The following is a 12,747-nucleotide window of genomic DNA, read 5'->3' as shown; positions in this document are numbered from 1 at the left end:
GGAAATCAAATATCTACTGCTAAAAAGAGAAGACTCTAATCTGCCAAATGACGTAGAATTCCATGAAAATAGGCCCATATTTTTTCAGACCTCTTCAAATAATGAAGCTTTTGGGCTGATCCTTGAATGTGCGCTCTGTTGAGTTAAATCTTACTGTTAGTCTGCAAATGCGGTAACTGATGCTTGCAAGCAATGCTTTATTTTCAAGGTGAATTATTTTTTAAGTGGTTGTTGTGCTTTGTTTCCTTCAGGTGTATCAGCTGCAGGGCCAGGATGTGGAGGTTCAGAGTCTGACCGAGGAGTGCCTGACTCTAAAGAACAAACAGACACAGCTGGAGACTGCCAGGGCAGAGGCACAGGATCAGGTGACTACTTCAAACATTTTGGTCAAATAATTGATAAATATCATTCTAAACTGAATGCAGGTTTGCCCATTGAAACTCAAATTGAGCAACTAACACCATGGTACAAATGTGCACTAATCCAGGCTTGCAGAATTTCATTTCATGAACATTTCCTAAATCTATTCCTATGCCCTATTGAGTCTATCAGCGTGTTTGAGGGGATCAGTTTGAGCAAGAATAGTTTGGGGTGCTAGGCTATTAGTGGCTCACTGTACAGTCTGACTACAATGTAGTTGATTCTCAAACGCACACTGTTTTATGGTGCAGGCACTGATGGTGGACACAGCCTTGACATTAGCCCAGGCCCAGCATGTCCGGGAGCTGCAGCAGTTGAGGGAGCAGGCAGGCCTGGGTTCCAGGGAGCAGCTGGCACACTTTCAAGCCCAGCTGGCAGATGAGAAGCGCAGGGGGAAGAAGCTGCAGCAGACCCTCCGCACACAGGCCCAGCAAGCCAGCACCCAGATAGGCCTGCAGCAGGTAGTGTACAGGATGCACCCAATCTAGCCACTGGTTACAGTTCAATAGGCATGATTTGCACCCTTTCAGACTTCTCAGAAGAATCAACCATAGTTTAACACAGAATTCAAATTGATCAATAAATGTACAGTTGAAGTCGGAAGTTTACATACACTTAGGTTGGAATCATTAAAACTCGTTTTTCAACCCCTCCACAAATTTCTTGTTAACAAACTATAGTTTTGGCAAGTTGGTTAGGACATCTACTTTGTGCATGACACAAGTAATTTTTCCAACAATTGTTTACAGACAGATTATTTCACTTATAATTCACTGTATCACAATTCCAGTGGGTCAGAAGTTTACATACACTAAGTTGACTGTGCATTTAAACAGCTTGGAAAATTCCAGAAAATGACGTCATGGCTTTAGAAGCTTCTATTAGGCTAATTGACATCATTTGAGTCAATTGGAGGTGTACCTGTGGATGTATTTCAAGGCCTACCTTCAAACTCAGTGCCTCTTTGCTTGACCTCATGGGAAGATCAAAAGAAACCAGCCAAGACCTCAGGAAAATAATTGTAGACCTCCACAAGACTGGTTCATACTTGGGAGCAATTTCCAAATGCCTGAAGGTACCACTTTCATCTGTACAAACAATAGTATGCAAGTATAAACACCATGGGACCACGCAGCCGTCATACCGCTCAGGAAGGAGACGCGAAAAGTGCAAATCAATGCCAGAACAACAGCAAAGGACCTTGTGAAGATGCTGTAGGAAATGGGTGCAAAAGTATCTATATTCACAGTAAAACAAGTCCTATATCGATATAACCTGAAAGGCCGCTCAGCAAGGAAGAAGCCACTGCTCCAAAACCTCCACAAAAAAGCCAGACTACGGTTTGCAACTGCACATGGGGACAAAGATCATACTTTCTGGAGAAAATGTCCCCTGGTCTGATGAATTTAAAAAAAAACTGTTTCGCCATAAAGACCATCGTTATGTTTTGCGGAAAAAGGGGGAGGCTGGCAAGCCGAAGAACCCCAACCATGAAGCACGGGGGTGGCAGCATCATGTTGTGGGGGTGCTTTGTTGCAGGAAGGACTGGTGCACTTCACAAAATAGATGGCTTCATGAGGAAGGAAAACTATGTGGATATATTGAAGCAACATCTCAAGACATCAGTCAGGAAGTTAAAGCTTGGTCGCAAATGGGTCTTCCAAATAGACAATGACCACAAGCATACTTCCAAAGTTGTGGCAAAATGGCTTAAGGACAACAAAGTCAAGGTATTGGAGTGGCCATCACAAAGCCCTGACCTCAGTCCTGTAGAACATTTGTGGGCAGAACTAAAAAAGCATGTGCACGCAAGGAGGCCTACAAACCTGACTCAGTTACACATGCTCTGTCAGGAGGAATTGGCCAAAATTCACCCAACTTATTGTGGGAAGCTGGTGGAAGGCTACCCAAAACGTTTGACCCAAGTTAAACCATTTAAAGGCAATGCCCAAATACTAATTGAGTGTATGTAAACTTCTGACCCACTGAGAATGTGATGAAAGAAATAAAAGCTGAAATAAATCATTTGCTTTACTATTATTCTGACATTTCACATTCTTAAAATAAAGTGGTGATCCTAAATTACCTAAAACAAGGGATTTTTACTAGGATTAAATGTCAGGAATTGTGAAAAACTGAGTTTAAATGTATTTGGCTAGGGTGTATGTAAACTTCCAACTTTTACGTGCTGTAAGTGCTGGCTCTCTGTTTGTGCTCAGGAGCAATATGAGAAGGTGATAGTGAACATGCAGGAGGGGATGGAGGGGGTGGAGACCAAGCTGAGGAGTGTGCGCAAGATGCTACAGGAGAAGGTCAACCAGCTGAAGGAGCAGGTCAGTTTACCATTCATACAAGACAAACGGCAGAGAAACATGCCCTGAAAAGCTGACTGTATTTCATTGTCCCTGTCCAACCCACAGCTGGCGAAGAATGCCAAGTCAGACATCATACTGAAGGACCTGTATGTGGAGAACTCCCAGCTGATGAAGGCACTGCAGGTCACTGAGCAGCGACAGAAGAGTGCTGAGAAAAAGAACTTTGTCTTAGAGGAGAAGATTACAGCCCTCAACAAGCTCCTTCGTAAGATCGCCCCTGTCTCCCTCTCTGCGTAGCAGTTCCCTGCTACTCAAAACAACGCTACTCCCCAAAAGACATTGACAACTGTGAAAGACCTCTTAAGTTTCCTTCCCTTAACCTTATTATGGGATGACCATCCCAATGAAACATTGATGCGTAATGTGGCAGGTGGTCCACAATGATTCTGTAAGATCCATAACAAAATCACTGTGTCACAACTCCCTCTTGGGATGGTGGGTTTGATTGCACACAATTAGCACAAGTTATTTGGGTAAGTGGAACAGCACAAGACTTAAGTGTTTTCAGCCACCAGGGTATTATGCATGTACGTTATTTTTTTGTGTATATATTTTTTTATTGAGGTTAACGCAAGACTCATTTTTTGTGAAGGTCAAAGTTCACATGAAGTGCAGAGGCAGGCAGTACGTTAGGTTACAGACTATCCCCCAGCATCATGCTGTGTTGGTAGGTCTGAGAGTCGATTAGATGTATAATTGGACCAATGGTATAACATTCCAGTTTGATCATCAAACACACTCAAGGTACTGAACTTAACGTTAAGTCTGTCAGACTGTATGAGATTAATGGTACTGTATGCGAAAGGCTGAATCCTAATTTAATCACAAAATGAATCAAAGAAAGGGTTTAGCAACTTTTAATGAAGTGTTCTTTGTGGTATTTTAAATTACCAACCAAAAGCACAGTATTTACAAATGTAAAGTTTTGATACACATCTGCACAATGTTCAATCCTCATGCACTGCTGTACAGTCAAACCTTTTAATTCCTAAACTATTTGAGTACTAAAAAAGATTGTTGCGACAATGTTTTGTCAATCGAACAATGTAAGTAGGTAGTTATTGTAAAAACACAACACAAACACAAAAACACAACATGCAAGCTATGGATTTGTTATGCACTACAATCACTCCACAATTAAAGTAAAACAAAACTAACCAAGTAATAAATCACCAACAGATAAGTATATTTGAATGAATTATTGTTTTAAAGATCTTTTTCAAAATAGCATCACCTTATGCATTGTCTCACTTAAATGGATAATCCTCTGCTGAAAAAAAAGGTAATATAGTTCTGGCATTTGATTCAAGACATGATGTGCTCCAAGACCCCCTGGCGAATCAACTGCTCACACTTCCATCGTGGCAGGAAGTGCTACGGAGACAGAAGAGTGACTCATGTTCAATTCTTTACACAATGTGCAAGTATAGTGATGGTTTTCACATATAATACTTTTTCTTTTTTTATACCTGACTGTTTTTCTTCAGAAGAATGATGGTCCCGTCGTCTATTTCAAACTCGCCATGATCTTTTAAACAGCGCACCTATGGAGAGAAATACATGGTGAGAAAAACTAAATGGCAAGAGGGTAAAATCAATAGAACATGCCCAATATGTAAAAATATCTAAATGAAGACCAAAGGAAGGAGCACCTAATAGTCAAGGGTCTATGTGCTGCAGTTTGAATTAATTGATACAGTTGATGACTAACGGCACAAGTGGCCCCTACCAACATTCACTTAGTCTCTGGTCAGGTCCTTGCGGGCATGCAGTTCCCTTGTGTATCTTACCTCAATGTACAAACTCTTTGGAGGCTTCATGTCCTGTGTTATGTCAAGTCCTTCCTCTCCTCCAAGTGACCTCATGAAGGTAGCCAGTGACTTCTTGTACTGGTTAAACCATTCCAACTATTCAAAATTAAACATGACATTTTAAGAGTCAGATGCCATCACCCTGCCATCTGTCCAATTTGTTTCTTGCCTTTGAAAGAAAAACATACCTCTTCTGCACACATGTGGAAGCGGATGTTTGTGGGCAACACACTTCCGTACTCCCACCTCAAAGTCCGAATGCGGAGGAGCCGGTCATAGCTGAGGAGAGGAAATTAGCAATGATGTTGTCCTATCCTAAGAAACTATGATATGGTCAGTGTAACTGTCAACAAAAACATTAGTAGTGATGATGAGCTCAAAATCAACTCATCACATCAGGCACTCACAGGTAGGCAGCGATGCAACGTTGGTTTCTCAGCAGACAGCAGTGACGGAACTTGATGGTTGGAATCAGCTCACTTTTTCCCTCAGACTTGGCTTCATTGCTTTGAAGTGTGTGAAATAAAACGTATTTGTTAAAACCCACAAGGTAATTATTTCAGAACTCGATGGGAAAGAGACACATTCAAATATAAGAGAATGTCAATGTGTGACAATGTTTAATGTCTTAACTCACACATCACTTTGATTCTGCTCATATAATGCTTTCATCTCCTCCAGCACCTGACGAATACCATCTTCCTGCAGAGAGCATATATGCAAAGAAGGTGTCAGTTAGTGAGCAGTAATAAAAGTCAAATGACCATGTAGTCAGTGGCATTATAACCAAATTGCTAACAATCAAACTGATCTAAACGTCTTCACTTTGTATTCATAATCTGGCTAGGTTGATGTTAGCTATTACTGAGTGAAACGCATTCTAGTGATGGCTGGCTAGGTTGATATTAGCTCTCAAGAACCCCAAGTCAGAAGAGCAGGGCAAGGAATAGGGCTGCACCATATGGGCAAATCATTTACTTGCGATTTGTTTTTTAACCAAATATTGCGATAGAGATCAAAACACTGTACTGTTGGAATCATATAAATAAAAGTAGTATTTCAATCATATGGTTGGTGTTGTTTGGCATGACAACGAATGAAAAAGCCAGGTACCGTATACGTTGTTGTGACAGAATATGAACAAAGTGTTGGTTAGAGTTTCTCAGGGGACCCTTACTACATTAGAATTTACATTCATGGCGTAAAAAAAAAATGCAGCCTCTTGCACATGTCCATATAGCAATAGCGATGAAAATGCGATTAATTGTGCAGCCCTAAGGAGGTTGATATAGCTAAGCCATTAATAGTATATGTTATGTGTGGCAGTTGGGTGTACTAGGTATCACGTGTCAAGACAGTGTTGACTCCTGCATCGCTAGAGTAAACTAACAATCTAACTAGTTAGCAATTCCATCTGCACTAATGGCTACAAATCCAGTATATTTTATAACCTGCTGAATGTGCCACTTACATTGAATGCAGGCAGTTGACCATCGCCCATCCGGTGAAGTTCTCTGATTATTTCGATTGCCTTTTCACAAAACATCTCTCTTGGTAAATATTGTTATAAATTAATAGGATACCGTATATCAAGTTAGACTTAACAGTAGGCTAAACCTTACACTCGCATTAAATGAGTGATTATCCTGTAATTATTTCACCGTATCTAAAATGATGTGAATAGTTACTGTCCGACAGCGACTGAGTTTTCGCGGCAAAATGCTTTGTTATGATCACATAGGCGGAAACTATGGGTACCGATGAAAGACAAATTGTACCAACCCACCACACCTGCTGCTGTCACCGCTGGCGGACAGCACATTACCGGTGTCCTCGCTTGTCATGTTGTCAGTTTAATAAAACAATAATAACAAAGGTATTGTATTTTATCATTTTCATTTTATTAAAACCATAAATAGTATTTGCATTCGAATACAACAACAAACATCACGTTGTGTTGCTAAGCTAGCTAGTGTTTAACGCGAAACCACTTGTTGTCAATTTAGGTTAGCTGGTGGAGATAGTTTAGATGTCACAGTTAATATGTTAGCTAGTTCAATGTTGGATTATATGGGGGTTTATTCTGCAATACTATGTAGTTAGTTACTAGCTAGATAACTGGGGTGGTGTGTTTTGAAAAGTTGCTAGCTAGCTCTAAATGGCGAACTGGCTTTGTAGCTACATTTCCTTTAAAAAGATGGCGTACTGGTCTGCTCTGATTGGCTTAAATGGGAACCCAGGGGAAAGGTTGATTTGATCAGCTGGTCTCTGCAGATATCGGACTTCTACAAACAATGTAGCTAGCAAAAGTGCTGATAGTCAGCGGTGCTGGGGGAGAAAACAACGGCACCCTGACCTCATCTTTACCCGGCTTCTTACCGAGAATTCGTTGCCAAACTACATCACCGGCGCTGCCTAGTATTGCTGTCAAATCAAATGCAATAGTGATAGACGGTGGTTCACCTCCTTTGTCGCTTTTCTTTCACATTGTGCTTTTACATTTCAGTGATGCGAAAGCGAAATAACTCGCTCACCGTGGACCATGACAGCTCTTCCACCAACACATTGCTGGACAGCAGTCCGGATTTAAACTACTGTCACAAGAGAGGGGAAGGGGTTCCTGAGCCTTGTGTACCATCTAGCTCCGAATCGGACAAAAAAATGGTCAGACCATTTCGAAGGTAAGAAACGTTCGCACCATGGAAGTCTAATAGGCAACCTACATTTATCCAGCCAGTACACTAATCTCATTACTGTGTTGTGGAAGATTGGGGGTTCAAGAATACAAATGTGTATTTAACAAACATAATTTAATTCAAGCTTCCACTCCAGGCAGGCTGACATGAGGACATATTCATATTTCAAGATTGTAATCACATTACGCCTGCACCTTTTGATTAGGTTATAGGAGGGACATTTCACTGTGAATACATTTTAAGTTATATGAAACAGTTATCCCTCTGCCTCCGGTCACACAGGTTTTACTGGATAACTTTAGTTGTCTTTTGTTAGGAGTGGAACTGCTTGGGGTGGGTGTGGAACGATGTACATACCGTAGGCACAGAGCTGTTGGTATGCTGTTATCTGAGGATTGATGCTTTGAGTTACATCTTAAGACATGGGTATGCCCACATTACTTATGGGATTACTGTGTCTTCCAAGTGAATACTTTATAATCCCCTTATTATACACTACATGACCCAAAAGTTTGTGGACACCTGCTCATCGAACATTTCATTGCAAAATCTTAGGCATTAATATGGAGTTGATCCCCTCTTTGCTGCTAGAACAGCCTCTACTCTTCTGGGAAGGCTTTCCACTAGATGTTGGAACATTGCTGCAGGGACTTGCTTCCACTCAGCCATGAGCATTAGTGAGCACAGGCGATTAGGCCTGGCTCACAGTCGGCGTCCCAATTCCTCCCAAAGGTGTTCGATGGGGTTAAGGTCAGGTCTCGGTGCAGGCCAGTCAAGTTCTTCCACACCAATCTCAACAAACCATTTCTGTATGGACCTCGTTTTGTGCACAGGGGCATCGTCATGCTGAAACAGGAAAGGCACTTCCCCAAACTGCCACAAGGTCGGAAACAAAGAATCGTCTAGAGTGTCTTTGTATGCTGCAGCGTTGGGGTTTCCATTCACTTGAACTAAGGGGCCTGAACCATGAAAAACAGCCCCAGACCATTATTCCTCCTCCATACTTTTACAGTTGGCACTATGCATTGGAGCACACAGTTGGCGTTCTACTGGCATCCGTCAAACCCAGATTCGTCCATCGGACTTCCAGATGGTGAAGCGTGATTCATCACTCCAGATGGCTGGAGAGCTTTACACCACTCCAGCCGATACTTGGCATTGTGCATGGTGATCTTAGCCTTCTGTGTGGCTGCTTGGCCATGGAAACTATTTCATGAAGCTCCTGACGAAACAGTTCTTATGCTGACGTTGCTTCCAGAGGCGGTTTGAAACTCAGTATTGAGTGTTGCAACCGAGGACATACTGTTTTTAAGTGCTTCAGCACTCGGTGGTCCCGTTCTGCGAGCTTGTGTGACCTACCACTTCGCTGTAGAGACGTTGTTGCTCCTAGACGTTTCCACTTCACAATAACAGCACTTAGAGTTGACCGGGGCAGCTTTAGCAGTGCAGAACTTTGACAAACTGACTTGTTGGAAAGGTGACATCTGATGACGGTGCCATGTTGAAAGTCACTGGTCTTACTGAAGAGCTCATTCTACTGTCAATGTTTGTCTATTGAGGTTGCATGTCTGTGTACTCGATTTTATACACTTGTCAGCAACAGGTGTGCCTGAAATAGCCGACTCCACAAATTTTGAAGTGGTGTCCACATACTTTTGTATATGTAGTGTATAAGGGCTCTTCATGTAAGTGGACTAAATGTCAACCCTATACTTTGAGCCTAGTTATCCAAATGACAGCTCAGTTGGACTATATCTAACCTACTGTATCTAATTATTTTCATCAGAAACGCACAGCAAGATAAAAGTTTACATAATCAAACTAAAAACAATAAGTAGCCTACACTAACATCCCACACAAATGAGTATAAGTCCCTTTGAGATTTATTCTTGTAGAACATACCTGTTTTATGCATTGTTATTGTGACCTGTTCCTGAAAGAAGTACCACATTTCAGACTATGATGGAATTCGAACTTGTAATTGTACTGTATTCATGAAATCCATGTTGATGCATCAGTGATCATCAAGCAAATGTGATTGCTATTGCTGCCCTCTTCACATTCCAAGACTAATTTTGGGAAGTGTGATAAGTCATTCTAGCCTAGTTTGTGGTTGTTTTTAGCCCGGGCGCTCTTATCTTGAAAGACCAGTCTTCAGTTCACTCGAGGGTAGGGGCTGGCTTGAGGTGACAAGAATACTCTGATTAAATATTCAATAGCCTCGGTCTCCTTTCAGAACCTTTGCCTGTCACCAAGGTTAGGTAGAGTGAGGGAGATGAGCTTTGAGGCTTGTTTAGAGCCCTGTCCACTGAGTCTGAATACAGCTCTGTCTCGACAATAAATAAGCTGTGGCTTGACATTGGTTCTAGTTAAGAAGGCATTGCGTTCCATTTGTCTGAGCTAGTCATTGTGGTTTGGTGACTGGTTATTAGAGACCTCATGAAGAGGTATTTTTAGTGCCACGGTCCTCAGTCCTTGAAGCTCATGTAACCACTTGGACTGATGCCAGTTCACATCAGGACAGTGGTCAGGTCCTTAGTCACTATCCTGTTCAGAGAACTGTAATTCAGGCCGGAACTCAACACTGCCATGTTGGAGTGATTCACATTTGAGTTTTCTGGCTATGATGATAAAGATTACAAGCTTGCTGGGTAGAAAACATCCTTCAAGGGCACCTCTTGTGATCACTGAACTCTACTAACTGGGTGGGAGGACAGAGGACCATATGATTGTGTTCTGGTCATTGGGGCAGGTGTGATGTGAGGTCCTGTTTTTTAATGATGGTGATAAATATTCTTCTGGATGTAACATTTCCATTGCTGTTCTTCCCCTCTTCCGGGGAATAAATTATATTCACTGATTTTGTTACCTCGGGCAGGGGTGTTGGCCAGTTAACCTTAAGAACGCTATTAAACTGCAAGCTCCAAGGTATCAAAACTAGGCTAGATTAGAACTTGCTCAAATGTTCTATTTAGGCTACTGCTGCTTCAAACAGTCTTTTCTGGGTGTGAATGTGGGTCCATTGATGGGACATCTAATAGAAATGTGTACAGGACAGGACCATTGCATATAGGCACACTGCTAACTTGCACTGGCATCACTGTTCAAACAATTTACAGAAGGCCAGCTGGAAAGCCAGGGACACGCATTAGTGCAAAGGAAATAAGAACCGAGAGCAGAATGCACAGTTTCCCTTCCCTCCTGCGGGATATGTAGCGTTACACAGCGACTTTCAGTTCCCACTAGGTGCTCCTCTCAACATTCCCCTCTTTTACCCACACTGCAGGAATAGGCTTCCCAGGGTCACTCTGTTTCCTTGGTGTCTCTTGCCTACTTGGTTTATTGAGGTGTCATGTGTTGTACCTGTCAGCCTATTCCCACAGCTGCAATCTGTCAAGATGACTGCAATGTTTTTTTTTTCCTCTCTCAATTTTGTCAGATTGGCAAGACTGCTAGCTACTGCTGCTGCCCTGTCATAGTGCATTAACCTGTTTCCAATAAACACACTGGAATCCGTCAGACCCTGAGACACAAAGGTCTTGCAGATCCACTTCCTGTATTTTGTATATTTTTGTCTCATGACATTTTTAGCATTACTTTCCTCAACAGAAAGTCCAGAAGACATTGTCTGACCTTTTGGCCAAATTTGGCAGCAAATGCCCCATTTCTTAATCAAACTATTAGGCTAAGTTTAGAGAGATTTATTTACTCTGCAGAAATGAGTGCCAGTTCCTTAGCCTATTTAGCTACAGTGGTCTCTTTTTGCCTTGATGTCTCAGCCAGCCAGTTAGTCTTTAGTGGTCTGCAGGATGGACTGCACCATACATTTCTTATGTTATTTTTTTCACTGTGTTTCTAGACTGAGAGTGTAAAGGATGTCACACTGCTTGCTTAGGGAGTACCACTTCCTCCCAATTTGGCCCATACCGGGCACGAACTTAGGATCTCTGCCTTGCTAGCACACGTGAACACCCTGAAGCGTCTCACCAGTCAGCGACAAGCTAGCTATTCGCTAGCGTAACTTCAGGCTGAGGAGTAAGTTTCCTTCATTCCTATGTGATGCATGAGGAACTAGCTGTTCTGTGTGCTACTGCACAACCGTACAGGGCTGTTGGGTGGTTCATAACTACAGTATGTGCAGTCACCTTTAGATTCATGAACTGACTGTACTAATGCACATGAATAACTCCTCCCACCACGACTGGCTTATATATATATATATATATATATATATATATATATATATATATATATGCACACACACACACACACACACACGGGTGCAAAAAAGTATTTAGTCAACCACCAATTGTGCAAGTTCTCCCACTTAAAAAGATGAGGCCTGTAATTTTCATCATAGGTACACTTCAACTATGACAGACAAAATGAGAGAAAAAAATCCTGAAAATCACATTGTAGGATTTTTATTGAATTTATTTGCCCCACTGTATACGGTCCAATATGACCTTCATGTTGCACATGACATAAACCAAGTAATTTCAGGTGCTCTTTGCCAGCAACTTCAATGGGTCTTCGAGGCTTTGTAGTTGGTTCATGATGATCTGACTGGAAGGAACTTCGCACACAAGGGTGACAAGTGTGAATGTTCTGTGGCTGTGCCCGTAAATCTCCAAATGGAAATTGTGCTAAGCACCCAGTATCAAGTTTAGTGAGAAAGAACTAGGGTTAACTAATTTTGTGTTGTTGCCTTCCCCCATAGCATGGTGGCATTAATTCTGCTTAAAACCCAGGTATTGATTAGCTTATAGGGGTGCACATGTACTAACACCCTGTAGTTGCTTCAGATTATGTCCGACTCTGCCTGCCAGACCTCCTAGCTAATAAAATATTGCTTTGTAATGCCCTTCATACCAAACCACAGCATGCAGATTTAAAAAAATTAAGTTTCTGTTATTTATTTTGAAACAGGGCTGTGATTGCTCTGGCTGACTGGCCCGCCCATGAGGGGATTAATTATTTTGGTCTGATTGGCCCTGTCCAAGGCTGTTCAGGCTCAAGCGGCTGGAATCGGCTGTGTCATGGCTGTTATTTTAGGATCCCTCCAGCCCTCTTGACAGCTCTCCCATTGCTAGCAGAGGATTTCTATTTCTCTATGGAATATAGTGTGGGTGTGCTCATCGCAGAGGCTCATTTTTAGAAGCCTCACTGAGAACATGATGGCCAGCTCTCTCGTGGGCTGAAGTATTCCAACTTGAAGTTGAGACAAGTTCAGCCTCTATGGTGTCAATGACCAAGAAGAATCTGGTTTCAGACACGGAAGCTGTTAACCTTGGAGGTGCTTCTCCTGCAGCTGCTGCTTAATGTACAGCAGTAGTCAAAGGGTTTGAATATGTTTATCTGCCAAACTTAGCTCTAGTGTTTTTTTTTAATTTTTTATTATACTGCAACTCATATTCTGCTGTGAGTACCCATCTGAAGTGTATA

At 42.0% G+C, this 12,747-nt stretch overlaps 3 protein-coding genes across 5 annotated transcripts in view; 2 read left to right on the top strand and 1 right to left on the bottom strand.

Annotated features, from left to right (window-relative positions):
- Positions 1-5,152, top strand: part of ninl (ninein-like) — a 43,999-nt gene extending 38,847 nt beyond the window's left edge. The window contains exons 24-27 of one of the 2 annotated variants that reach the window (XM_020481621.2): positions 252-365; positions 672-881; positions 2,640-2,753; positions 2,841-5,152. In XM_020481621.2, coding sequence (XP_020337210.1) covers positions 252-365; positions 672-881; positions 2,640-2,753; positions 2,841-3,032 — 630 coding nt within the window. In that variant the 3' untranslated portion in view covers positions 3,033-5,152. The remainder of the gene's footprint in view (positions 1-251; positions 366-671; positions 882-2,639; positions 2,754-2,840) is intronic. The other variant, XM_020481619.2, reaches the window with a different exon arrangement.
- On the bottom strand, positions 3,637-6,315 carry gins1 (GINS complex subunit 1 (Psf1 homolog)). Its single transcript, XM_020481622.2, has 7 exons — positions 6,078-6,315; positions 5,244-5,308; positions 5,014-5,112; positions 4,795-4,885; positions 4,586-4,702; positions 4,265-4,339; positions 3,637-4,169 (listed from the first exon to the last, which is right to left on the bottom strand). The coding sequence occupies exons 1-7, from the start codon at positions 6,150-6,152 to the stop codon at positions 4,101-4,103; spliced, it is 591 nt and encodes a 196-aa protein (XP_020337211.1). The 5' UTR covers positions 6,153-6,315; the 3' UTR covers positions 3,637-4,100.
- A 31-nt stretch (positions 6,316-6,346) lies between these two features.
- The window catches only part of abhd12 (abhydrolase domain containing 12, lysophospholipase), a 29,489-nt gene continuing 23,088 nt past the window's right edge, over positions 6,347-12,747 (top strand). Inside the window, exons 1-2 of one of the 2 annotated variants that reach the window (XM_020481618.2) lie at positions 6,347-6,482; positions 7,113-7,287. In XM_020481618.2, the coding sequence (XP_020337207.1) occupies positions 7,115-7,287 (173 nt within the window). In that variant the 5' untranslated portion in view covers positions 6,347-6,482; positions 7,113-7,114. Of the gene's footprint in view, positions 6,483-6,857; positions 7,288-12,747 lie in introns of those variants that run through there. The other variant, XM_020481617.2, reaches the window with a different exon arrangement.

Source organism: Oncorhynchus kisutch, linkage group LG4, assembly GCF_002021735.2.
Source record: "Oncorhynchus kisutch isolate 150728-3 linkage group LG4, Okis_V2, whole genome shotgun sequence".
Lineage (NCBI taxonomy): Eukaryota > Metazoa > Chordata > Actinopteri > Salmoniformes > Salmonidae > Oncorhynchus > Oncorhynchus kisutch.
Note: the sequence above shows the minus strand (reverse complement) of the source record. Positions and strands in the feature narration are given on the sequence as shown.